The 27,893-nt window shown below is 43.5% G+C and overlaps 1 protein-coding gene across 3 annotated transcripts in view; it reads left to right on the top strand.

Moving 5' to 3' along the window:
- The window catches only part of RUFY1 (RUN and FYVE domain containing 1), a 288,027-nt gene that overhangs the window by 83,705 nt on the left and 176,429 nt on the right, over positions 1-27,893 (top strand). For all 3 annotated transcript variants that reach the window (XM_073620729.1, XM_073620730.1, XM_073620727.1), the window contains exon 6: positions 3,997-4,120. In XM_073620729.1, the coding sequence (XP_073476830.1) occupies positions 3,997-4,120 (124 nt within the window). The remainder of the gene's footprint in view (positions 1-3,996; positions 4,121-27,893) is intronic.

Raw genomic sequence — 27,893 nt, 5'->3', positions numbered from 1 at the left:
GAATTCCACATCCTTGCCGCTCTTACAGTAAAGAACCCTCTACGCAGTTTAAGGTTAAACCTCTTTTCTTCTAATTTTAATGAGTGGCCACGTGTCTTATTGAACTCCCTTCCGCAAAAAAGTTTTGTCCCTATTGTGGGGTCGCCAGTATGGTATTTGTAAATTGAAATCATATCCCCTCTCAAGCGTCTCTTCTCCAGAGAGACTAAGTTCAGTGCTCGCAACCTTTCTTCATAACTAATCTCCAGCCCCTTTATTAGCTTAGTTGCCCTTCTTTGTTCTTGCTCCATTTCCAGTACATCCTTCCTGAGGACTGGTGCGCAGAACTGGACAGCATACTCCAGGTGAGGCCGTACCAGAGTCTTGTAGAGTGGGAGAATTATCGCTTTTATCCCTGGAGTTAATCCCCTTTTTAATGCATGCCAATATTCTGTTTGCTTTGTTAGGCTCAGCAATGGCATGCAATGCCAAGCTGCTGCTATCATCTCCTAGGACCTCCAGGCCCTTTTCCATCCTAGATTCCCCCAGAGGTTCACCCCCTAGTGAGTAGATTGCATTCATATTTTTGTCACCCAAATGCATTATTTTACATTTTTCTATGTTAAACCTCATTTGTCATGTAGTTGCTCACCCTATTCATTTGTTCAGATCTCCTTGCAAGGTCTCCACATCCTGCGGAGAAGTTACTGCCCTGCTTAGCTTAGTGTCGTCCACAGATACAGAGTTTTAACTGTTTACCCCATCCACTAGGTCATTTATGAACAAATTAAACAGGATTGGTCCTATCACAGAACCCTGTTACATAACGTTGTTTCGCCCAGCCGTGCCATTCTGCTGCAGTACAACTGCGGCAGCTGGTCGGCATGTGGTCAAGCAATAAAAAAGGGAGGTGCCCCTGGAGGTGGGGGTCTCGCTGCTAAATTCTCTCTCGCAAAGGTGAGAGAGAATTTCTCTCTGCCATACAGTGGGTATAGAAAATAATCACCCCCCTTTAAAATAATTACATTTTGTATAACATCCAAGTGAAAGAGATCACACCAACATGTCTAAAAGAAAAAATTCAAAAACAGAATCACCAAGTTGGAAAAAGTGTTACACCCTCCTAAAATTGACTTGTAAACTCAATCAGGTGTAGCTAATCACCTTCTCAAAGGCATACAGCCAGTGAGCCAATCGGGAGAGTGAGGGGCTGGGCCAAGCCACAGCTCTGTGTGTGAATGAACACGCTGAGCCATGGCTTGTTCTGGGGGCAATTGGCAAGGAGGGAGGGGCCAGGACACCTGGCAGGGGGACCCGAGAAGAGGAGGATCTGGGCTGCTCTGTGCAAAACCATTACACAGAGCAGGTAAGTATAACATGTTTGTTTTGTTTAAAAACAAGACAAAACTGCAGTGTTTGTCCTCATGACACATCACAGGAAGCACCCTCATGGCTAACAGAGGACAGAATTTAAAATAGACTTGGGAAACTTAACATTAATAAATCACCGGGACCAGATGGCTTGTACCCAAGGGTACTTGGGCAACTCAGTCAAGTAATTGCCAGACCATTGTTACTAATTTTTACTGACTGTCTACTGACTGGAATGGTACCAGCTGATTGGAGAAAAGTCAAATGTAGGACCAATATTTAAAAAAGGGCCAAAATACATCCCTGGTAATTACAGACCAGTTAGCCTAACATCAATAGTATGCAAGCTCTTGGAGGGGATGATAAGGGACTATATACAAGATTTTAGTAATGAAAACGCTATCATTGGCAGTAATCAGCATGGATTCATAAAGAATCGTTCATGCCAAACCAATCTATTAACCTTCTATGAGGAGGTGAGCTGCCATCTAGATAAAGGAAGGCCCGTAGACGTGGTGTATCTGGATTTTACAAAAGCATTTGCTACAGTTCCCCATAAATGTTTACTGTACAAAGTATGGTCGTTGGCATGGACCATAGGATGAGTACCCAAGAGACCTGGTCAGGGTCCATACAATATACAAAAACATACTTGGGGGGCACACCCTAAAATGCTTTACATTCTCTTGGGCTGGAGCACCCCTCCCCCTCTTCATTACCTCTTATTAGTGGCCACCAGTGCATAGGAGGAATCCCTTCAGTTCTCGCACATAGAGAAGTTTATCTCCCATGGTTGAGACACAGGTTCTTTCATTCTATTACTAGGGTAGGACCCACTAATTTGGGGTACTTTGTCGCAGTAAGTGGGCTTAGCACTATATGACCATATAGTGTGACCAAACCTCCGTATTTTTTAATATGTTCAGGTGTTTATAACTAGCCTTGCAGGATAAATGTAATTTTTGCATGTGTGCGCTGTAATCTGTTTTGTACTGTTTTTGGTCTTATAGCAGCACCATCTTGAATGTAAAGCATTTTAGGGTGTGCCCCCCAAGTATGTTTTTGCATTTAACCACAGAGCTGCGGCTAGGCCCAGCCTCTCTCTCCTCATTGGTTCACTGACTTTGATTGACAACAGTGGGAGGGAATGGCGCTCCGCTGTTGTCTCAGCCAATCAGGAGGGAGAGTCCCAGGCAGCCGAGTTTCTCCTGCAACATCGCTGGATAGAGATGGGCTCAGGTAAGTATTAGGGGGGCTGGGGGAGCTGCTGCACACAGAAGGTTTTTTATCCTAATGCATAGAATGCATTAGGGTAAAAAAAACTTCTTTCTTTAGAACCACTTTAAGTACCAGCCTTCGGTGTCAGGGATAAAATCCTGGAGTATAAATGCTAACGAGTTCTTAACCACTTGCTGCCCGCCCACCGTCAAATGATGGCTGGGCGGTGCGGCTCTCGTTCTGGGTGGACGTCATATGACGGCTTCCCAGAACGACCGATCTTGCGCAGTGGTGGGCAATGATTGCCGACCACTGCCAGCAATCAGTGCCAACCAGTGCCCACAATTGCCACCAATCTGTGCCCACAAGTGCCAGCAATCAGTGGCCATTAGTGATGCCAGTCAGTGCTGCTCATCACTGCTGCCCGTCAATGGCCACCAGTGCCTCCTATCTGTGCCCACCAGTGCTGCCTCTGTGCCCACCAGTGCCACCCATCAGTGCTCATCAGTGCCACCTACCAGTGCACATAAGTGCGGCATATTTGTGCCTCCTCATCAGTGCCACCTAATCGGTGCCCATAAGTGCCACCTCATCAGTGCAGCCTGTCAGTGCCGCCTCATTAGCGCCCATCAGTGAAGGAAAAAAATTGCTTATTTACAAAATTTACTGACAAAACTTAAGAAAAAATTTTTTTTTTAATTCAACATTTTTGGTCTTTTTTTTTTTTTTTTGTTTAGGAAAAAATAAAAAAACCCAGGAGTGATTAAATGCCACCAAAAGAAAGCTCTATTTGTGTGAAGAAAATTATAACAATTTCACATGGTTACAGTGTAGCATGACCCCCCCTGAAAAATTAAAAGTCAGCAGCACTTACCTGTCCAGGGAGCCTTCAGATTGGCTGTCTGGTGGAGCCGCCGCCATTCCTGCCAGTTCCCTACTGCTGCGCTTTCTAATTGGTCCGGCGGCAGAGGAGGTGGCCGAACTTGCGGGGTGCCCCATTTACCTGTCAAACAGGTACCTGTTCCCCCCTCCCCCCTGAAAGGGGCCAAATGTGGCTCCGGAGGGGGGAGGAGACGGCTAAGCGGAAGTTCCACTTTTGAGTGGAACTCGGCTTTAATGGCGAGAAGTAGTCCCCTACTTTTTAATTGTTGGGCCAGAAAGATGTGTGGGAAATCTCTATGCATGCACCAGTGGCATTAAGGTGGAAGTGGGTCTCTTGGGTACATACAATGTCAGCATGGGTATTGCGCGCTTCAGGAGAACAGAATTTTAACATATTAAAGACACTGTAATGTATAGGGACCTGTATGTAAAGGTCAACTAACCCTTTAAGCTTTGAAAATGCAGACACTTTATATTGTAATTTTATAAAAGCACTAAACCTTTTTACAAAATCCATCCATGTATTACTTTTATTTTTTGATCCAGTGACTTTTATGAACCTGAAGCATTAATGTTGGGGGAAGAAGGAGCTGTGATTGTTGGTCTTCTTGTTGGGCTCAACATGATCGATGCAAATTTATGCCTTAAAGGAGAGGATTTGGATTCTCAGGTAAGATTATAATAAAGGCAAATTTTACCCATGACCAATTAATACAATCGCACAAAAAGCTTAGAAGTATCAGAACCGTGAAAGCACAATAACTGCTGATGGCTTTACCGCACTCACATAAAAAGACTGTGGAAGTCTTCTAACAAATACTTTTAAAGCATTCAAGAAGAAGGCTAGGTTTTGGATTCATGCAGTGTGAATGACATGATTGTGAGCCAGGTTTAAACTAGATTTGCTTTTGTTGAAGAAAAAACATTCTTTCTCAAGCAGTTATGTGCATTGCAAGGATATGTTAAAATCGAGCCACAGAGTACTTCTTGCTGCTGTTTACTTGCTGAGTTTCCAAAGTTATGCTCCAGAGTGCAGCACCATCACTTTTCAGCATTTTCCTATGAGCCTGATGATGGGCCTCTGGGGGGTGGGTCTTTGACACCCTGGACTCACAGGAAGTAGATTTAATAAAGCTAGGCATCATTTAACCCTGAAGAGGACCGGCACTTTATTGCAGCACAGCAAGTGTAAAGGGGAGCAGCACCAGATATAGAGTAAGCATTGCAGCAAAAAACTGCTATTATATTTGCAGTTTGGCTTTAAGGCTCTGGCAGTTAAAGTCCAATGGTCAGCCCGTGTATTGTATAAGGGAAAAAATACTAAGGAAATTTATTCAGCCATTCACATTAGAATGAAATGCATTTCTGGTTTAGGTTCTGTACACAAACAGAAAAACCCCTTTGTTGTCATGTTTACACATTTAAAATTAAGAGAGTTCATTTCTTAATTGTACATTAAGGGACACCGCGTGAAGTATTCAGAAACCTTGGTTTATACTGTTCCCTTTTAAAGTGGTTTTAAACCTTTAAAATGCAAAATGAACAAAGATTATCTATCCTCCATATAATGTGTACTTGCCTCAATTCATAGCATCTATTATGGATCCCAGCCCCTCTGTCCTTCCACTGCAGTCGGCATGTTTCATTTATGACAGTTTTATCTGACATCAGGCAATCCATGGCATGGAACTCTCCCCTCTAGCAGCACACAGCAGGTGATTGAAACAGCCTCTTATGTGCATTTTTTCCCCAGGGAGGCTGTGTAAATAGGGGTGTGTCCATTTCCTCCACTCAGTTGTCAGATTACACTCCTCTCTATACGGTGGAGTGTGTGATATCTGTTCCTGTCGCCTGCCTCCTGAAAGCTGAAAAATATGATCTGATCTGTTTATTTTAGCTCTGGAGAAGCAAGAGTTGCAGAAAAAGAGGTTTAGATGGCTCTGGAGGAGCAAGAGTTGTAGAAAAAGAGGTTTAGATGGCTCTGGAGGAGCAAGAGTTGAGGAAAAGAGGTTTAGATGGCTCTGGAGGAGCAAGAGTTACAGAAAAAGAGGTATAGCTTATGTGGGAGGATTTGCTTCTTTATGGCCTATCGCCTGAGGCTTGTTATTTCAGTGGGCTTATTACCATTTTAACAGGTTGGACACTGGCAAACAAATCATCAAGGTCAGTTGAGTATAACCCCTCCCACCCCCAGCCTGCCTCAGCTTCTTACTTTTTTTTTCTTACTTTTTTTTCTTACTTTTTTTTCTTACTTTTTTTCTTCCTTTTATCAAGATATTTTTTTTACTTGCAAGATTCTAGGTCTAGAGCCATGCTGCACCTACTGGTGGAAGACTGTCCCTAAAGACCCCCTAGGGGGTATGCCCACTGGAGGGGCAAAGTCTGCCTGATGTGCACTGGTTTGCCCATTAAGACCACCAATGGTGTGCAACAGGGCTTGTCCCTACCTTTTGTAGGAGCTGACATCTTTCTACATGTATTTGGCTCCCCCTTCAGGTGTTACACTGTGTGCTGCAACCCTGTCTCCTGCTGAGGGCTGAAGCACACCTTTTAGACACTGCTACACTTCTTTACATTTGTCATGTATGCCTTATGTAGGTGTAGGTTCCAAAACCTCTGTTCCGGCTTTTCATATTTGTAAGGGCTGTGTCACACTCATTGGGGGGCACACACCCTACACACACACACACACACACACACACACACGACACAAAATGTGCTCCTGTGTGAGCGCACTTCCCTTTCATCTCTGCTGGCTTCCTGTAAGGTTCAGAGTAGTTCCTCCTTCCTGCTGCCCTACAGTAACTGAGTCAAAGACATCGTTAATTTTCTTGCTTCGGCTGTGTTCTTGTGAGTACCTCTTCTGGGAATCCCTTACTTGCACATTTGGTATGGCGGACCCTAAGCACAACAGCAACAGTCCTGTTGGCCTTGCTAGCTTATGATAAACTAATAGTTCAGTGGGCCTTCAGTGTACCTTATAAGGACAAATTGTGATCAATTTGCGCAAACAAATAACCTAACCTAAAAAGCCGCTATAAAACTCAAGGTCAAAATACAAATCCTCAATAAAAACTTTTAAATCATAAATAGTGCAGCACTAATTAAAAACTAACTAAAATACATTAAAGATTATTATAAATGGATAGCTATAAAATCTTCAGAGAGATAGTCAATGCATGTAAACAGGGAGTAAGGTAGAAAAAGTCCTCAGCTGTGAACACTTGTGCTTGTAAAAATGCTTTTCAATCTTGTGCAGATTCGTGAAAATACTGCCACCGACAGTAATACAAGCCGCTCACCTTCTAGCACTAGACCTCCTCTGTAACTAAACTGGTAATCTGTAGAAGTTTTTAAAGCGTTGCCTATGGAGATTTTTATGTACTGTAGTTTGGCGTGCAATTTTAAAGCACGACATCTGTGTATCTATTTACTTGGCATAACATCATCCTTTATATTTTATATGAAATAATTGGGGTATATATCCACTTCAGCCCCGGACCATTTGGCTGCCTAAAGACCAGAGGACTTTTTCCAATTTTTCACTGCGTCGCTTTAACTGCTAATTGCTCGGTCATGCAATGCTGTACCCAAACGAAATTTGCGTCCTTTTCTTCCCACAAATAGAGCTTTCTTTTGATGGTATTTGATCACCTCTGCGGTTTTTATTTTTTGCGCTATAAACGGAAAAAGACCGAAAATTTTGAAAAAAAATGATATTTTTTACTTTTTGTTATAAAAGAAATCCAATAAACTCAATTTTAGTCATACATTTAGGCCAAAATGTATTCGGCCACATGTCTTTGGTAAAAAAAAATGTCAATAAGCATATATTTATTGGTTTGCGCAAAAGTTATAGCGTCTACAAGCTAGGGTACATTTTCTGGAATTTACACAGCTTTTAGTTTATGACTGCCTATGTCATTTCTTGAGGTGCTAAAATGGCAGGGCAGTACAAAACCACCCCAAATTACCCCATTTTGGAAAGTAGACACCCCAAGGAAATTGCTGAAAGGCATGTTGAGCCCATTGAATATTAATTTTTTTTGTCCCAAGTGATTGAATAATGACAAAAAAAATAAAAATTACAAAAAGTTGTCACTAAATGATATATTGCTCACACAGGCCATGGGCATATGTGGAATTGCATCCCAAAATACATTTAGCTGCTTCTCCTGAGTACAGGGATACCACATGTGTGGTACTTTTTGGGAGCCTAGCAGCGTACGGGGCCCCGAAAACCAATCGCCGCCTTCAGGATTTCTAAGGGTGTAAATTTTTTATTTCACTCCTCACTACCTATCACAGTTTTGAAGGCCATAAAATGCCCAGATGGCACAAAACCCCCCCAAATGACCCCATTTTGGAAATTAGACACCCCAAGCTATTTGCTGAGAGGCATGTTGCGTCCATGGAATATTTTATATTTTGACACAAGTTGCGGGAAAGTGACAAATTTTTTTTTTTCTTTTTTTGCACAAAGTTGTCACTAAATGATATATTGCTCACACAGGCCATGGGCATATGTGGAATTGCATCCCAAAATACATTTAGCTGCTTCTCCTGAGTACAGGGATACCACATGTGTGGTACTTTTTGGGAGCCTAGCAGCGTACGGGGCCCCGAAAACCAATCACCGCCTTCAGGATTTCTAAGGGTGTAAATTTTTTATTTCACTCCTCACTACCTATCACAGTTTTGAAGCCCATAAAATGCCCAGATGGCACAAAACCCCCCCAAATGACCCCATTTTGGAAATTAGACACCCCAAGCTATTTGCTGAGAGGCATGTTGCGTCCATGGAATATTTTATATTTTGACACAAGTTGCGGGAAAGTGACAAATTTTTTTTCTTCTTTTTTTGCACAAAGTTGTCACTAAATGATATATTGCTCACACAGGCCATGGGCATATGTGGAATTGCATCCCAAAATACATTTAGCTGCTTCTCCTGAGTACAGGGATACCACATGTGTGGTACTTTTTGGGAGCCTAGCAGCGTACGGGGCCCCGAAAACCAATCACCGCCTTCAGGATTTCTAAGGTTGTAAATTTTTTATTTCACTCCTCACTACCTATCACAGTTTTGAAGGCCATAAAATGCCCAGATGGCACAAAACCCCCCCAAATGACCCAATGCTGTACCCTACGCTAATACGCAACTAGTGAATGGTAGCGTTCAAAACATTCACCAATGCAAAGACCAGGATTGTCAGGACAGGAGGGACAATATAGCGGGTGTCACGCCTATATCCGCGCTTGCTGCAGACACAACATCTTTTTTGGGGGGTTCGCTGGGTAGGGGTACTCGGGAGGACATAAAGAAAATGCCTCTCATCCAGCCGACTGCATTTGGTTGGGATGTGAATGGGGGAAGTACGGGCGCTGCAGAAGTGGTGGGTTCCCAATTATTAGGATTGGGCGAATGCAGCAGGAAGGGCATTATGGGCACGACAGGCCTGTTTGTCTTCTTCTTGGTGGCAGCGGGACACTAATTGTGCTTGCCACCTCACCAGCTTGAACTGCACTTATGGGACTCGCCACGTCACCAAGTGTTACTGCAGTGCTGGTTTGACTACGGACTGGGTGTACTAGGCCGCTGGCGCTTGCCAGTTCACCAAAACGCTACCAAAAAAACTGTTAGCGATCGCAGGGATCAGGCCTGATTCTGCGAACGCTGCAGTTATGCGTTTAGTGTTTTGTAAGTGACAGTGATCGATCGATACTGCACTTGGGTGGGCTGGGCTGGGCCGGGCGGAGGGGCAAAACGCAGGTGCTAGCAGGTATCTGGGCTGATCCCGCTAACACTGCGTTTTTGGGAACCCTAAACTGCTGGGGACGCTAATATAGATCTGATCGGATCAGATATTATACCACTAAGGGAGGTGTACGGTGCGTGCGTGGGTGTTAGCGGTACTGGCGCTAACCTGACGCTGCCTGGGGCTGGTGCTTGCCAGTTCACCAAAATGCTACCAAAAAAACTGTTAGCGATCGCAGGGATCAGGCCTGACTCTGCGAACGCTGCAGTTATGCGTTTAGTGTTTTGTAAGTGTCAGTGATCGATCGATACTGCACTTGGGTGGGCTGGGCCGGGCGGATGGGCAAAACGCAGGTGCTAGCAGGTATCTGGGCTGATCCCGCTAACACTGCGTTTTTGGGAACCCTAAACTGCTGGAGACGCTAGTATAGATCTGATCGGATCAGATATTGATCCTTTCAGATACTATACCACTAAGGGAGGCGTATGCTGCGTGCGTGGGTGTTAACGGTACTGGCGCTAATCTGACGCTGCCTGGGGCGACGCATTTCACTGCCGGGCGATCAGGGGGCTAAACCTTTATTCGGTAATAAACGGCGGGTGCCCCGACACTATAAAAAATAAACAAACTAACTAGCGTCACCTGTAACGGTTATACGGTGATCAGTGGTGAAAGGGTTAACTAGGGGGCAATCAAGGGGTTAAAACATTTATTAGGTAGTATATGGGGGTCCCTGACGCTATAAAACGCTGACGGCGATCCTAAATATTTACCTCCCTAACTAGCGTCACCAGTGACACTAATACAGCGATCAGAAAAATGATCGCTTAGCGACACTGGCGACGGGGGGTGATCAAGGGGTTAAAAGTTTATTAGGGGGGGGTTAGGGGGGTACCCTAGACCTAAAGGGGGCTAACACTAACTGCCCTACCACACTAACTGTCACAAACTGACACCATGCAGTAATCAGAAAAAAAAAAAAAAAAACTGCTTGGTGTCAGTGTGACAGGGGCGGGAGGGGTGATTAGGGGGTGATTGGGGGGGGATCGGGGGGTAAAGGGGGGTGTTTTGTGTGCCTGGCATGTTCTACTGTGTGTGTAGTGTGTTTTCACTCACAGTGCAGTCTTCTCTCCTCGGCGCCGGAGCGGAAAATACAGAGCCGAGGAGAGATGACATTATTTCCTTTGCTGCTGTTTAGCATACATACAGCAGCAGAGGAATGATCTGATTGGCCGGCGGCGATCGCGTGGGGGGGGCCACGAATGGATGGTCTCCCCCTCACCTCCGATCACCGCTGGACAAAGCGGACCGCCTCGGGCACCGGGGGGGGTCCGATCGGACCCCCCACCCGCGGGAGGCAGATCACCTTCATGTACGTGATTCTGCCTGCCCGTGCCACCTTGCCGCCTTGCCGACGTACATCGGCATGAGGCGGTCCTTAAGTGGATATTATGGTTTTTTTTTTATCATTAAAGTTAGAGCTGCACAATTAATCGTTAAAAAATCGTGATCTCGATTCAACCCCCCTGACGATCTCTATTTCAGAGTTTACTGATTCTTTCATATAACAAGTGGAGAGACTTATCTGCCCAGTCAGCTGTCAAAAGAAAAAATCCGGGCAGTTTGCCAAGTTTTTAACATGAAACATTGTAACTAATGCTCCCGACTTAGATCAAAGGGATAAACTTCTGTGTGTAAAGAAAAAATCCAGGCAGTCTGCCAAGTTTTTAACAACGGGTACTTGGGACCCCCAAACATTACATATATTTTAGCAGAGACCCTAGAGAATTAAAATGGCAATTGCTGCAATATTTTATGTCACACTGTATTTGCCCAGCGGTCTTTCAAATGCAATTTTTTGGGAAAAAATACACTTCAATGAATAAAAAAAAAAAAATGAAACAGTAAAGTTAGCCCAATTTTTTTGGTTTTAATGTGAAAGATGATGTTACGCCACAAGAATCGTGAGAGAATTGTGATCTATCTTCTAAGCAAAAAAATCATGATTCTCATTTTAGCCAGAATCGTGCAGCTCTAATTAAAGTGTTTTTTTTTTTCCCCCAAAAAATTGCATTTGAAAAACCGTGTGACATAAAAAAAAATTTCAGTGACCGCCATTGATTATTTTCTAGGGTCTCTACTAAAAAAAATATATATATATATAATATATAATGTTTGGGGGTTTTAAGTAATTGTCTAGCAAAAAATACAGATTTTTTTTTTACTTGTGTCAGAAAAAGGCTGGGTCCTTAAGTGGTTAAAATGATCACATTTTGTTCCTTTGCAGCCTGAAATGCAGATAGACACTGTTTTATCCAGCTGTATTTACTCAGTGCAACTTATAACATCCAAGTGAAAGATATAACCAGAATCTAAAAAAAAAAAAATTCTAAACTAGAATCACTGAGTTGGAAAGGGGATCACTCCCCTCCTAAAAATGACTTGTAAACGCAATCAGGTGTAGCTATGACACACAAAGCCATTTGACTTGGAGGCCGGGTTCACACTTGTACGATAAACGCTCCGACATTGGGAGCTCATGTCGCATGACGTGTGAAAATCAATGTTTCCCTATGGGAGCCGTCTTGTCCGACACAAGTTGGTCCGACTTTGAAAATGCTCACTGATCTACTTTGGTCCGACTTTGATCCTACTTCAGCCCATTGAATATCACTGAAGTCGGATCGCCGTCTTAACTGCTCTGATCTTGAAGGGGAACACGGTTAGCAGTTGTCCTGTATCATCCACTTTTTATGTGACCTGTTTGTCCACATTTTTTTGCTACAATAAAGGTGCTTTTTTCTTCACGGAAGTGCGGCCGTCCAGGTTTTCTTTTCCTTGTCTTCTACAATTTGTGCAGAGCCAGCACCTGTGAGGCTGAGTGAGGGCGTTCACTATCACCTAGGAGTGGTAGTCCTGTGAGCGGCTTTCCCTTCTAATCTTTGTATCAGGTCCTTCAGTCTGGTAAGGATTTTAAGGGAAACCCCCTTGCCAAAAAAAAAAACGAGGTTGGGTCCCCCAAAATGCATACCAGACCCTTATCCGAGCACGCAGCCTGGCAGGTCAGGAAAGGGGGTGGGGACAAGCGAGCGCACCCCCCCTTCCTGAACCATACCAGGCCACATGCCCTCAACATGGGGGTGTGGGTGCTTTGGGGCAGAGGGGCCCTGCGGCCTCCACCTCAAAGCACCTTGTCTCCATGTTGATGGAGACAAGGGCCTCTTCCCGACAACCCTGTCCGGGTCTGCGAGTGGGTGGCTTATTGGAATCTGAAAGCCCCTTTAACAAGGGGGCCCCCAGATCGTGGCCCCCCACTCTATGTGAATGAGTATGGGGTACATTGTACTACCCATTCACCTAAAAAAAAAAAAAAAAAAAAAAAAAAGTGTCAAAAATAAACAGTTCACAGGTTTTTGACAAAGTAATTTATTACATAGTAAGCAAGGTTGAAAAAAGACCATCAAGTCCAATCTATGCGTGTAATTTTTTGTGATTGTATATACCTGTATGTTGTGGTCGTTCAGGTGCTTATCTAATAGTTTTTTGAACTTATCGATGCTCCCTGCTGAAACCCCGCGCCCCTTGTGATGTCACCGCCCATCATGCCCCAGGCGGTGACATCACAAGGGGTGGAGCCTCCAGATGACGTCACCATGTGGCCCCGCCCCATGCCTATATAAGTAAAGGCACGCCGCGAACCTAGCATTAGAGCGGGAGAAAGCGTCGAGAGAAGATCAGAGGGTGAAGGCAGCACAGAGAGAAGACCCGGCAGAGGCAGACGACATAAGTGGAGAGAGGAGACCCAGCAGAAGAGGGGAGAAGAAATCGGAAGAGACACCAGAGCTGATTTAATAAATTCCTTTTGTCATAAACCTGTGTACTGTTTTTATTTTTGACACTTTTTTTTTTTTTTTTTTTTTAGGTGAATGGGTTGAAGTACAATGTGCCCCATACTCATTAACATAGGGTGTGGGGCTGGGATCTGTTGTTAAAGGGGGCTTCCAGATAACGATAAGCCCCCCCCGCCCGCAGACCCCAACAACCACCGGCCAGGGTTGTCTGGAAGAGACCCTTGTCCTCATCGACAAGGTGCTTTGGGGTTGGGGGCGCACCCCCCTACTCCAAGGCACCCACACCTCCATGTTGAGGGATGTGGCCTGGTATGGTTCAGGAGGGGGGGTGCGCTCGCTCGTCCCCACCCCCTTTCCTGACCTGCTGGGCTGCATGCTCCAAAAAGAGCCTGGTATGGACTTTGGGGGAGACCCCACGCAGTTTTTCTGATGTGGGGATTCCCCTTAAAATCCATACCAGACTGAAGGGCCTGGTGTATGGTCTTGGAAGGGAAACCCCATGCAGTTTTGTTGGCGTGAAGTTTTTTTCTAAAGATTCATAATTGCCGCCAATTTGGCATGCGATTTGACATGTCAAATCGGCCCAATGTGAACGTGGGCTAAGGCTTGGTTCACACTGGGGTGGCTTCAAAGTCGCCCAACTCTGAAGCTACCCCGTACAGCGTGACTTCAGTGTGGCTTGCAAACGACTTCTTTAACCTCTTCAGCCCCGGAAGGTTTTACCCCCTTTTTGACCAGGCCATTTTTTTTGATACTGCACTGCATTGCTTTAACTGACCATTGTGCAGTCGTGCTGTAACCAAATAAAATTGGTGTCCTTTTTTCCCCACAAATAGAGCTTTCTTTTGATGGTATTTTGATCACCTTTTGTGTTATTTATTTTTTGCGCTATAAACAAAGGCCGACAATTTTGAAAAGATTTTTGTTTTTACTAGTATTGGCGGCGATCAGTGATTTTTAGCGGGGCTGTGACATTACGGCGGACAAATCTGACACTAAGTGACACTTTTTGGGGACCAGTGACACCAATGCAGTGATCAGTGTTAAAAAAAAAAATTACACGGTCACTGTATAAATGTCACTGGCAGGGAAGGGGTTAACACCAGGGGCAATCAAATGGTTAAGTGTGCTCCTAGGGAATGCTTTCTAACTGTGGGGGGAATGCTGTGACTGGAGGAAAACCAAGATATGTGTTTCTGCTTAGCAGAATGCAAGCCGCTCCGAAGTCACCCACAAGTAGTGCAGGAACCTTTTTCTAAGTCGAAGCGACTTGAGTTGTTCCAATTAGAAGGGTTCCATCGCACAGAATGGAGCGCTACTGGTCAGGCGACTAAGTCGCCACAGTGTGAGCCAAGGTTAAAGGCTGTAATTAAAGCAAAAGATGTTTCAACAACATTTTGACAGATGGGGGTGATCCTTCTTCCAACTCAGTGATTCTGTTTTTGAATTCTTTTGTATTTTTTTCTTACATGTTGGTGCTAGATCTTTCACTTGGATGTTATAAGTTGCACTGAGTGAATGTCTTCATTTCAGGCTGCAACAAAATGTGATTATTTTAAAGGGGGGTGATTATTTTCTATACCCACTGTAAATTTGCGCGAGGTATATATTTTTCAGATGACTGTAGTTCCATCTTGACAGAATTCCTTTCATGCAAGTTTTGCTTTTTTATTGTATAAACAATTATAGATGTATAGGACCAATGATAAATATGAAATGCAAATATATCCCTGGGGGGGGGGGGGTCGTCATCCCAATGAGTACTTATGTAAGCAACATCTAATATACATGGAACTTTAAATACGTCAGACTTCGTATATCAGATGTTGCTTAGATTTTTAAAATTTTCATTGCTATATAAAGTGTTTAGAATGTACAATTTCTTTTTATTGAAGATGAGCTCCAAGTTTCCATTGGCTGCCTTTTGTCTCCTAAAAGCAGTAATCATCTTAGAGAATAAAATGATGGTATATACAATATATAACCCAATGTTTTTGGTAAAAGATGTTACGCCGAGTACATATATACCTAATATGCCATGCTTTTAAACTGCGCACACTCGTAGAACAGCATCAACTACGATACTTAAAGTGATTGTAAGGGCTTGTGTGTTATTTAAAAAAAAAAAACAAAAAAAAAAAAACCCAAGCCAAGTCCATCATCCACAGAGCCCGTTCTGGCCCGCCCCTCTCTTCCCTGATTGGCTGACTGACTTTGACAGCCGCGGGAGCCAATAGCACTGCTGCTTTGTCTCAACCAATCAGGAGGAGTGTACTGGATGGCTGAGGGGATCGTGGACATCGCTGGAGAGAGAAGTGTTGTAATATGTTGGCCGATTTATGTATAATGTTGTATTGGAGCTCCGGTAGGTAATTGGGGGGCTGCTACACACAGAAGGTTTTTTATATTAATGCATAGAATGCATTAGGATACCAAAACCTTCTGCCTGTACAACTCCTTTAATCTTCATAGGCGATGCTTTAAAAAAAAATTCAGGTTACCAGATTAGAGTTACAAAGCAGGTCTAGAGCTAGAATTATTGCTCTCGCTAGAACGTTCCCACCTGTGTGGTGCGAACACACGGGGGGGGGGGTCGGTGGCACTTTAAAAAGCTTTTTCATTATTTATTTTATTTAAAAAATGTTTTTGAAACACTGTTCCTTTTTATTTTTTTGATCTCATGCTTACACACACACACACGCGCACACACACACACAAAAAAGGGCCTTGTATATGTTCTCCGTAACCAGAAGTGTCAAAATTCTTGTAGATTCTAGTCTCCTAGACCAGGGATATGCAATAAACGGACCTCCAGCTGTTGCAGAACTACAAGTCTCATGAGGCATAGCAAGACTCTGACAGCCACAAGCATGACACCCAGAGGCATGATGGGACTGTTTTGCAACAGCTGGAGGTCCGCTAATTGCATATCCCTGACCTAGGCTATAGAGCTGATCGGGGGCCTCCCGGTCCCCGATCAATTCTATGGCTAGCAAACAGCCAGCAAACAGCACTGGAGAGCAGTGGGAGGGGAGGGGGGGTCGAAGACCCCTCCTACTTTTTGCAAAAGTGATCCAGCAGCTATTCAGGTGCTCAGATCACTTTTACAGGCTAGGGAATCGCTGGGTGAACATTTTTATTCTGGGGCTATGACTGACAGTTACAGCCATGGCCTCAGCTATAACCACTTTATCACAATGACGTTGATTGTGCCTCAAGTGGTTAAAAAGTAAGCCATTCTGAATTGTGTATGGGTTGATATCCTGTTTCTTTCTGTTAGGCTGGGTTCACACCTATGCAGGTTGCAGTTGATGTGTTTTCCCAGTGTGTTGCATTCCTCTCCACGTTTTTCATGCGTTTTTTGATGCGTTTTGTGTTTTTTGGGATGCGTCTGTTGTCATGTGGGAGAAACCAGCAAAAACACAGTAGACATGCATCAAAATCACAAGCACTGCCTTTTTGATGCATTTCTGCTGAATTTTTATCGAAGTCTATGGAACCAAAAATGCAACCTGCTGCAGGCAAAAAGAGATTTTGCAAAATAACGCAGCACAGACAATTAAATCAAAGTGAAGCTAACAACCTACACAGATTGACAACATCAAAAATATTTCTGTGAAAAATATCCCCCCCAAAAAAAAAAACAAAAAACAAACAAAAAACAAAAGTAAAAAATACTTGCTCTAAAATGCATGTTTTGCAAACACGTAACAAACAAAATAGAAAGAGCAAATACATGTGTTACAAACTCTATAAGGACACCCAAATGTACTCTCTTGCCACACACACACACACCATTAAGCAATCTTGCCTCTTTTCAGGGCAAGGTAAAGAATGCTATCTGCAAGCTTTATATAACATGCTAATGAGGCAATTGAAAACACATGCACAGTCCATGAAACACAAATGCAAGTTCGCCCAATGTAGACACAGAACTTCAAAGTGGGTACACCTGTTAAGGATGTCCTTAAATTACTGACCCAAAAAAACACACTCTCTGAGCATGCCCAGAAAAATCCAAGCGCTGTTCACACACAAAAAGCAAAAAAAAACCCCCAAAGTCCCTGAGCATGCCCAGACCAACCCAAATGCATTTCACACACCAAAAGCCACAGAAAAAAAACCAAAGTCACCGAGCATGCCGAGAACAACCCAAATGCAGCTAGCACAAAATAAGCCACCCCCTGTCCAAAATTAAGCACATCATCCAGCATGCTACAAAATTACAGATGGGGCAAACACCCCCCAGTCCAGGGGGCAAACAAAGAGCCTGAAGGCAAAAGTTATACAACAAATACCATTGCAGTCTATGGGAACTAACTTGTTAATTTTGCTAGTCCCCACTTGGCTGGCTTATATTCTGGTTATTGGCCTTAAAATGTGTATGGGGGCCCAGGTCCTACCCTGAGGGACATATATCAATGTCACCAATTTGGACAACCCCAAAAACGAAACAAAAAGTGCCTTTTAAAAATGCAAAATTGCTTAAAAGCAAAAGGGGGCTTTCTCTGCCTGTAAAGTGGTGCATCTGCATCCAAAATGCTGCTTCAAAGATGTACGGCTTTAGAGAAAACTTACAAATCTACATTGCAGCTGCAAGATTTTAACCCAAAACAAAAAGTAACCTGCCCCCCCCCCCCCCAATACATACAAGGCCATTTGGGTCTGTTAAGGCTTAAAATGAGAACCCCCCCACATGAAAAATACCGCCCCAAACTAAAGGAATATTGTGCCCCTCCCACACTCTGCTTGGATGCTTGGGTGCAGGAGGGGCTTGGGCACCCCAAAAGTCAACCACCATGTTCCCATATTCAAAGGAAAAAGGGCCTCTTCCACACAGCCCTAGGCTGGGGTTGTGGTGGGGCTGCAGACAGGGGGCTTTACGGAATGTGGAAACCCCCTTTAAACTAGTGGGTACAAGGTGCTTGGTGGTTGGTATTGGGCTGAGCCCAACATGCCCCAAAGGCAGCCAGAGTGCATGTTGCCTTGTATGGTTCAGGAGGGGGTTGGGCGATCGCCCTTCTTGCCCCTTTCCTAGCTGGCCCTGTTGTATGCTCTGAAAAAGGATGTGGTTTGGATTGGTGAAAGCAGCTCACAGCCTTTTGAGAATAGAGTGGAGTGTTGAGTTCCCCTCTAAAAGCAAAAGTTAGCCCATGGAAATCCAAGGGGTTAGAGGGGGGAGACAAGAGCATTGGACAATGGTGTGTGGAGTTTCTCTTTTTAAAAGCAAAAGCTAGCCCAAGGAAATCATATGCATTAGAGGGGGAGACAAAAGCATTGTAAAATGGAGTGGGGAGTTCCCCTATAAAAGCAAAAGTTAGCCCATAGAAATCCAAGGGGTTAGAGTGAGGAGACAAGAGCATTGGAGAATGGAGTGTGGAGTTCCCCTTTTAAAAGCAAAAGCTAGCCCAAGTAAATTGTATGCATTAGAGGGGGAAGGTTAAATGCCCTTTTAGGAGGAGTGAGAGACTTTTTACATAATTTTAACAAGGTGCATGTCACATGTTGGCAACATAACATGCTAACATGACCTGTGTGCAAATCTCCTTAAAAAAAATACATAAAGATGAACCAGCATAAAAAAAAAATTGTCAAGTTTAGAGGTGCGCCCGTTCAACCCATGCAGCTGCATGTACGTTGCTTGACATTTATTAAGATTTTGGCCGCGCAGTGAACAAACGCATGTGAACGAGCACAACAGCCGCTTGCGCATGCGCACTGCTTACATTGATTTCACACAGTTCTAAACGTACTTGCAGGCACAGCAGGTTTTCTCTGAAAACGTTACTTTCTCATTCTATGGGCATATTTGTTACTTGGGCAGTTGTTACTAAACTTCTTCACATCACCCCATAATATTGCCCCCCCCCCCCCCCCCCCCCATCTTCTGTCAATATTGATTTGGAGATGCTGTGCGCCATGTCCATAGTGGCATACAAATTGCATTCTCCCATGTGCCGAGATCGCGATAGTAAATGGGGGATTCGCGCTCTGTTACTGGTGCACCATTCCGTAAACATGGAAATGTGCGTTGTGCCTCGCCGTGCGCCTCTACTGAAGGCGCACGGCTTTTGTAAATAACCCCCATTGTTTCTGCTAACAGAGTAAAAAAAGATAGGAGGGATGGGGTGGGCCTGTTTTGAGCCTATCCCCTGCAGAGGAAGGCACTTATGTCGCTTTGATTAATCTTTCGTTGAAAATATGCATAACGTTCTTTTGGTGTTTTTACATTTGATTCAGTAATGACAGATTTTTATTAATTTTTCTATGTGCTAAAACAGTGAGTAAAGCCTTTAATCATTTTTTGTTAATGCAAGAAAATCAGTTGCTCCCAGTGTGTCTGAACTGAAACGTAGGAGTTTCGTCCCAGTTTGTAAGCACTTGCCTATTGAATTACTGTTTGGTGTGCATGCATCTTCAATCACTGTTTTGAAGCATTTTATTTAAAAAAAAAAATTTAATTGTGTTTTAAAATGTGTGGTAGACAAAACACATCCTTTAGAAAAAGATGGTGCGTTTCATGTTGATACAAAGGAACTTGGCACTAGAAACGTGGTCTTTTTAACACATTTCTTATTTAACCCCCTTCCCCCCTGCCCCAGTGTTCCTTTAAACAGTTCTGAGCACGGCAGGAAGGATCAGCAGTCATGTGACCATGTGAAAACAAAAGTATGTATATATCGCGCTGTCTGCTATAAATTAAATGAGCAGCTGACCGCAACAAGCGATCTAATCTTGCAAAGAAATATACTTATGTGAAAAAAGTGCAGTGCTAAGAAATATTTTAAATAATATAAAAGGTTATTAGATATATTACAACCAATAGTATTTTGCAAAACTGTGATGCCACGTGAAAATATTGTGTAGAAAGTAATTATAATAGTGATCTGAATTGCATGAACCTAGTCCATACATAAGTGACACATATATTTAGTCCATAAAAGTGACACAATAAAAATGTGACACAAATTTTTGTTGTGTCACTTTTATGGACTAAATATATGTGTCACTTATGTATGGACTAGGTTCATACAATTCAGATCACTATTTTATTATTACTTTCTACACGATATTTTCACATGGCATCACAGTTTTGCAAAATACTATTGGTTGTAATATATCTAATAACCTTTTATATTATTTAAAATATTTCTTAGTGCTGCACTTTTTTCACATAAGTCATGTGACTATGGTCACAGTGGTCTCATGATCAGAAGCTGGTTCTGTCCGTTACTGATCTTTAGTTTGGACTGATCACTTAGCACGTAAACATTGGCCATTCAGCGATGCAAATGTGTTGAACTTTAATGCCCACATGCCGCACATACAGTGCCTTGATAAAGTATTCATGTCCCTTGAAATTTTCCACATTTTTTCATGCTACAACCAAAAATGTATATGTATTTTATTGGGTTTTTAGGCTTTTATGTGATAGACCAACACAAAGTGGCACATAATTGTGAAGTGGAAGAAAAATGATTAATGGTTTTTAATATTTTTTTTTTTACAAATAAATATGTGAAAAGTGGGGGGGGGGGGGGGCGTGACAGGATGCAGATGCTGGAGTGAGAGTGTGTGAGCGTTTCCTCCCCTACCTCGCTCCTCTCTCAGGCTTACCTTCACCCCTGGCTGGGGGGGACTCGTGGATGCCTCGATCGGGTGAGAGCGGAGGTGCACACGAATGGTTGCTGCTCGTGGCCCGCTCGGTACCCTGGATCCCGCTGTCCTGTGAAAGGCAGTGGATGAGCGGCTCTGATATGGATGGTGCAGCTCCATAGGATCCCAGCGACGGCGGCGTGAGAGGTCTCCGCCTCCACTCCCCCCCCCCGACAGAACGGTGCCCGGCTGCAGGAGTGAGAATCCCCTAGAATCAGCACCACGGCACCATATGCTGAATAGGACATGTCACAAAGGAAGAGTGACAGCACCCCCTTCTGGCAAAACTTTGACACTTGCTGTGGCTGGGTGAGAACTTTCTAATTTCTTTTGGAAGGAAAAAAACTATAAGGCAGTGTGTTTTTTCTTTTTTTTTTTTTTTCCTCTAACCCAAGGACTGGAAATATTAACTTTCTCAATTATATAGTACAGAGGTTGATCACACATTGGTTGGTTCCCTCTTTCCCGCAAAAATTAGTATAGAGATTGCAGACTCCCTGCCTTATCCTCCCCCTGTCGCCTGAGATGTGATGGATCGTTCGCTCTTGAACAGATAGAGGGTCTTCCCAGTTTTGAAAAACATCTAAAACACTGTGAGATTTATTTTTTTCACTTTGGCCTGGTCTCTCTTCCTGTCTCCCTGTCTCCCTGTCTCTTTTTGGATCCTTTTTGGATTATGACAACACAACACACCACAAAGGTGAGTCAGGCAGCGGCTGCCAGATTAACGGAATTTTCACACACACAGGGGCAGTCCCCCTCAAAAAATAGCCAACAGACTCAACACGCCAGTATGCTGTCTAAATTTCAGACGGGAGCCAGTACCTCTAGAAAGACTCCTGCGAAGGGAGTAACTCCTCCCACTGAAAAATTACCGCGTGAAGGGGTGGAGGAAGGTCAGGGACATGGATTATTACCATCTAATACGGACACCCCAGGAGTAGCAGAACCATCGTTGAAAGAAATTTTGCTAGCAATTAACACTTGCAAAACTGAAATGTCTGACCAACTTAAAAAGGTGCGGTAAGAACTGTCATTTATTAGGCAGGATATGCAAAAGGTTGATTTGAACCCCCTGAAGCGGGAGATGAAATTTATAAAGGAGCAGATGGCTAATTATCAGACAAAGATTGATGAAATGGAGAATAGGATGCGAAGGAAGAACATAAGAATAGTAGGGCTCCCTGAACGATCTGAAGGTCTAGAACCTACTATTTTTATGGAAAAATGGTTCAGGGAGCTATTTGGAGATCAGCCCTTCTCACCTTACTTCGCACTGGAGAGAGCCCATAGAGTCCCTTCCAGGCCCCCTCAGCCAGGCGCCCCCCCCAGACCTCTTTTGATAAAAACACTTTATTATCAAGATAAAATGACCATTCTAAATAAAGCCAGAGAAATGGGTAATTTATCATATAACGGCAACAGGGTACCCCGATTTTTCACCTGACTTACAAAAACGGAGGGCCAAGTTTGGAGAAGTTAAATGTAAACTGCAACAATTTAAAAGTGAACTATGCTTTATTATACCCTGCTAGAATGAGAATAAAAGCTTTAGGGACTGTTTTTTTTTTTTTTTTTGACACCCCGGAGGGGGTGGAGGACTGGATCATATCTTATAAGAGGAGACTGTAATATCATTTTTTTTTTTTTTTATCCTCTGGAATTTTTTCTAATTTGACGAACCGGGTCAAAACACATCGCAAACTCAATGTTTGAATAAAAAGGGAGTGGGGGGGGGAGGTGGGTTTATGTGTGAGGGAGTAATGAGTGCATCACCCCTGGTTACTAGAGGATATGGCGAAGAACTCTCTCTGTGCGTGTTTTTTGTTCTATGTCTTTGTCTTGTCGTGTATGTTTGTGGGTTTAGATGTTGGTTGTATAGAGGTGGGGGTGGGTTAGGGCGGGAAGAGTGTAAGAAGGTAACACTAAAGACACTATTAATTAAAATAATAGGTATAGGTAATGGTCACATTAGAATGCCCCCATTTAGGCCCAACGGGCAGATGAAAAGAATGCATGAGAGCACAAGAAGTGGCACGATTCCCATGATTGGTACACAGGGTTGTTTGCAGTTTACTTTAGATTTGAGGTTTGGCAATACAGGGTGATAAAACTGACACAATTAGCACAAGAAAATCATGTAAAAAAATAAGGCACTGGTTACATGGTAACAAGGCACATAGAGAATCAAAATATTATGGTTGGAAACAATTTTATTAATCTGAATTTATGTTCCTGGAACGTGCGGGGAATGGGTGATCCAGAGAAAAAAGCAGCAGTTCTCCTGTTTGCAAAAACGTATGCGGTAGCAGTACTTTTGTTTACAGGAGACACATCTTACAAAAATTACTAGTCCCCAATTAAGGTGGAGAGATTATCCCATACAGTTCCATTCAGTCCACACTTCTTATTCTAGAGAGGCGAGTACCTTTTATTAGAGCTGGGGTGGCTTTCACCTGTATTCAGGTTAAGATAGATGAACAGGGACGATACATTTTTCTTATTTTGTAGGCTTGAAAATAGAGCCTGCTTATTGGCAAATGTGTATCTCCCCCCTCCCCCCCTCAACTTGTCGGTCCTTTGTGAGCTCATCAAGTTTACCCTGGATAAGCCGGGGGTGCCAGTGTCAGTAATGGGGGATTTTAACATGGTAATGGACCGGAAATTAGATAGAATTCCCCCAGGGACATACACAAGTAGAACAGTGGATAGTCGGCTACCTGATTGTTTGACAGAAACAGGATTGACAGACATTTGGAGAATACGAAACCCGATGGCTCGACAATACTCATGCTTTTCCAGGACTCACTCTACACTCTCCAGGATTGACTTAGTTCTAGGAAATGAGGAGATGATGCCACTAACAAAAAAAAATGTGAGTTACAAGCCAAGGGGTTTGTCAGATCACTCCCCAGTGACAGTGTCATTGGAATTGGGTAAACATGGTCATCCTGGAGAGTGGAGACTGAGTCCTTTTTGGATGGAACTGATGGGAGATCCGAAGGATATATTGATGTCCCTGGGGGAATTTCTCAACTTGAACCGGGGTACTGCCCGGCAGGTATAGTATGGGATACTCTGAAAGCCTTTTTGCGAGGAATGATGATACAGCAGATTTCAAAAATTAAGAAGCAGACTAGGGATTGGGAGAGAATAATTGGAGAGAGGGTAACAACCGTAGAAGAACAATATATTAACAACCCGACACCTGATACACTTAGGAGCTGGATAAACGAGCAACAAAATTATCGGCTAATGACCCTTCCGGAAGGTAGAGAATAAATATATTTCAGAGACAAGCTGCCTTTGGTGAAGGGGAAAGCGTGGGACGGATGCTGGCACAATTAGTCAGGGCAAACTCCCCCACATCTGTGGTATCTACAATTGCCGTGGATGAGGGGAGAGTGACCTCAAATACCCCAGAAATAGTGGATAAGTTCAAGAAGTATTATGAAGATCTCTATAGATCCCAGCAGAGGGAGATGAGTGAAGAGATGGACACTTTTTTTTTTAGGGACCTGAATCTACCTTTTCTTAGTAAGATGGATAGAGCTGAGCTGGACCGCCCTATAACATTAGAGGAGATGACGCGTATTACCAATGAGATGGCGAGGCAGAAATCGCCGGGACCAGATGGCCTTCCAGCCGAGATATACCGGCATTATGGTAAGGTGCTGCTCCCTGAGTTGTTGAGGGTTCTGAATAGCTCATGTACACAGGGAGAGCTTCCTTCTTCCATGATGGATTCCCATATAATTATTATACATAAGAAGGGCAAAGACCCACTCGATGTAGCCTCGTACAGGCCGATTGCTCTGCTGAATGCTGACATGAAGATTCTTGCGAAGGTCTTGGCGGCTAGATTAAAAAGGGTTATTTCGAAACTCATCCACCCCGATCAGTCGGGCTTTATACCTGGAAGAACAACCAGTGCTAACATAAGGCGCCTATATTTGAACTTCCAGGTCCCGACGGACGAGGATGGGGAGAGGGCTATCTTGTCCCTGGACGCCGCCAAGGCCTTCGATAGCTTAGAGTGGCAGTACTTGTGGAAGGCCATGGAAATGGCTCAACTGGGTCTGGGCTTCATTGGGTGGGTCAAAATGCTTTATAGAGCACCAGAGGCTAGAGTAAGGGTGAATAGCAAGCAGTCCGACAAGTTTGGACTGGGGAGGGGGACGAGGCAGGGATGCCCCCTGTCACCCCTCCTTTTTGCCCTTGCAATTAAACCTTTGGTTACTGCGCTCAGGTCATCTGATCAGGTGAAGGGCTTTAGAAGAGGTGATCTGGAAGAAAAAGTTGCATTATATGCAGACGACCTCCTGTTGTTTCTTGAAGACACGCAGAACTCCCTTCGGAAAGCCATGAATATCATTAATAGATTCGGCCAAATCTCCGGATTAAAAATAAATTGAGCAAAGTCCAGCTTGCTACCAGTGGATTCTCTGGTAGGTCCTTTAGCCCAGATCCCAGTTGTGAATAAACTTAAATACCTGGGCATAAATATCTCTACAGACCCTCAACAATTCACCTTAGATAATAATGATCCTTTGCTGATTAAATTCAGGGGAAAAATAAAAATCTGGAAACGTCTGCCATTATCTGTGGCAGGTTGGTGTAACCTGATTAAAATTATTTGGATGCCCCAGCTCCTTTATGTATTACATAATTCACCAATCTGGCTGTATAAAAAATGGTTTCAAAAGATAGAGACTCTGTTTAGGGAAATTATTTGGAAAGGCAGTCCAGCTAGAATCTGGTTAAGTACTCTGCAACTTCAGAAACAGGAAGGAGGAGTAGCGCTCCCACATCCCTTTAGTTACTTCTTGGCGTCACAACTCCAGTACTTAGGGGGGAGTAATGTAGATGGCCAAGTAGTAGGAAGAAAGATGCTCCTACAAACTACCCCACATGAATCTATACCTGAAGCCTTGGAGGCAGGATCCTTCCTCCCAAAACTCTCAACTTTAAATCTAATGATGAAGGTTTGGGACACAGTGAAAATAATACTGGATTATAGAGGCTTTACGGATCTTACTCCACTGTGGGAAAATGGTAAACTAGGAGAGCTTCAGAAGATAGGGATAATAAGGGAATAATGGGAGAGATGTGGAATAAAATTTATCTTACAATTCTACCAAGAATGCACCTTGAAAACTTTCCAGGGATTAAGAGCTCAATATGCCTTGCCGAATAAATCCTTTTTTAAATACTTACAGGTCAGGCACGCATTAGAGGTACAGTTTAGAGGAAGGACCTTAGAATGGAGCACAATTCCTGTACTCCAAAAATTAATGCAGATTCAGCGAAAAGCCTAATTTCAAAAGTATATCCACATATTAATAACGGGAGATTGAACAGGCTAGATCCTCCTCTGTACAAGAGGAAATGGGAAAAAGATGTAGGCAATATCTCTGATAGCCTGTGGAATAGAATCCTTGAAGTGGCCCCCTTGGTCTTATTATCCCCTTCGCAGAGAATGTCACATTTATTTTTATTGTATAGAACTTATCACACTCCCTACAGGCTTTTTCACTACGGCCGTTGGCCAGATTCTAGTTGCCCCAGATGCGGGGATTTAGAGGGGGACCTACTCCACATGTTTTGGAGGTGCCTGAAGCTATTCCGGTATTGGACGGAGGTGGTGAAAATCACTGATTGGGTGTTCGGAACCTCCACTGAGTTGGAGCCGAAAAAATGCCTATTGGGACTAGTGGAAGACGAGGGTAAACCAGGAAACACCCAAGTGGTAGTGATGAGATGTCTATTTCAAGCAAGGATCCTGATCGCCCGAAGATGGCAGTCAACAGTACCCCCGTCCAGTGAGGAATGGTCTAATAGTATGAACGGGGTAATTCTCAAAGAGAAAGCGGTATATATAAAGCAAGGCGTGCCTAGGAAATATGATATGATTTGGAAGCCCGGGTGAGAAGCAAGAGGGATCACCATGTAAACCTCAATAGATACAGAAATAATTATGCAAACGATAAATGGCGACCCTAGAGAATTCAAATGTAGAGAGAGTGGAAGTTGAAGGAATGAGTGAGAAGTATGAAGTTATGCAAGAGCTGGAAGTGTGCGAGAATTTTTTAGTATATAATAATATTAGATAATCCTATTAGATGCACCCCCAGGCTCCACCCAAAACCCACATAGGACATGCTAGGCTTATTAACTTTATGGTGAGGAACTGGGATGGAGATCCGGGACATAATGGGGAAGAATGCATCTGTTTGCTCTTTATTTTTCTTGTTATCCTTCTTTTTCTTGTTTAATGTAAAAAAAATTTTTAATAAAGAAATAAAGTTTAAAAATATGTGAAAAGTGTGGCGTGCATTTGTATCCCCTCCCCACCTGAGTCAATAGAACCCCCTTTCACTGCAATTACAGCTGCAAGTCTTTTTGGGTATGTCTCTCTACCAGCTTTGCACATCTAGAGTGTAAAATTTTTGCCCATTCTTCTTTACAAAATAGCCCCAGCTCTGCGAGATTGGATTGAGAACATCTGTGAACAGTAATTTTCAAGTCTTACCACAGATGCTCAATTGCTCATTCCTACATATAATAGTCTGAGGCAAAGCTCATACAATGTTCCATCATTCTGATGTGGAATTAATGTATCATAGATTTCTTGAGGGATATTGTTGATAAATATTACTGTCCCATCTGCAGTAATCCAAACCACATTTTCAGTGTCCATTAAGTGGTAGTCCATCATTAGATAATTCTCTGCTCTGTCCCTGGGCCATAGTGTGTGAGTAAGAGGCTTGCTCCTAATCCTCTCCAGAAGCCCCTATCTGGCAAGGTCTGTCACATCATCTTCCCATCAACTCTGACCAGCTTCCCTGTCCCTGCAGAAGAAAAGCATCTCACAACATGATGCTGCCCCCACCATGTTTTATGGTGGGGATGGCGTGTTCAGGGTGTAGTGTTCATTTTCTGCCACATAGTGTTTTGCTTTTAGGCCAAAAAGTTCAAATTTTGTCTCATCTGACCAGAGCACCTTCTTTCACATGTTTGTTGTGTCTCCCACATGGCTTCTTGCAAACTGCAAAATGAGACATCTTATGGCTTTCTTTCAAAAATTGATTTCTTCTTCTCTTCCATAAAGGCCAGATTTGTGGAGTGCACGACTAATAGTTGTCCTATGGACAGCTGTGAATCTCTGCAGGTCCTC

This window comes from Aquarana catesbeiana, linkage group LG03, assembly GCF_042186555.1.
Source record: "Aquarana catesbeiana isolate 2022-GZ linkage group LG03, ASM4218655v1, whole genome shotgun sequence".
Lineage (NCBI taxonomy): Eukaryota > Metazoa > Chordata > Amphibia > Anura > Ranidae > Aquarana > Aquarana catesbeiana.
Note: the sequence above shows the minus strand (reverse complement) of the source record. Positions and strands in the feature narration are given on the sequence as shown.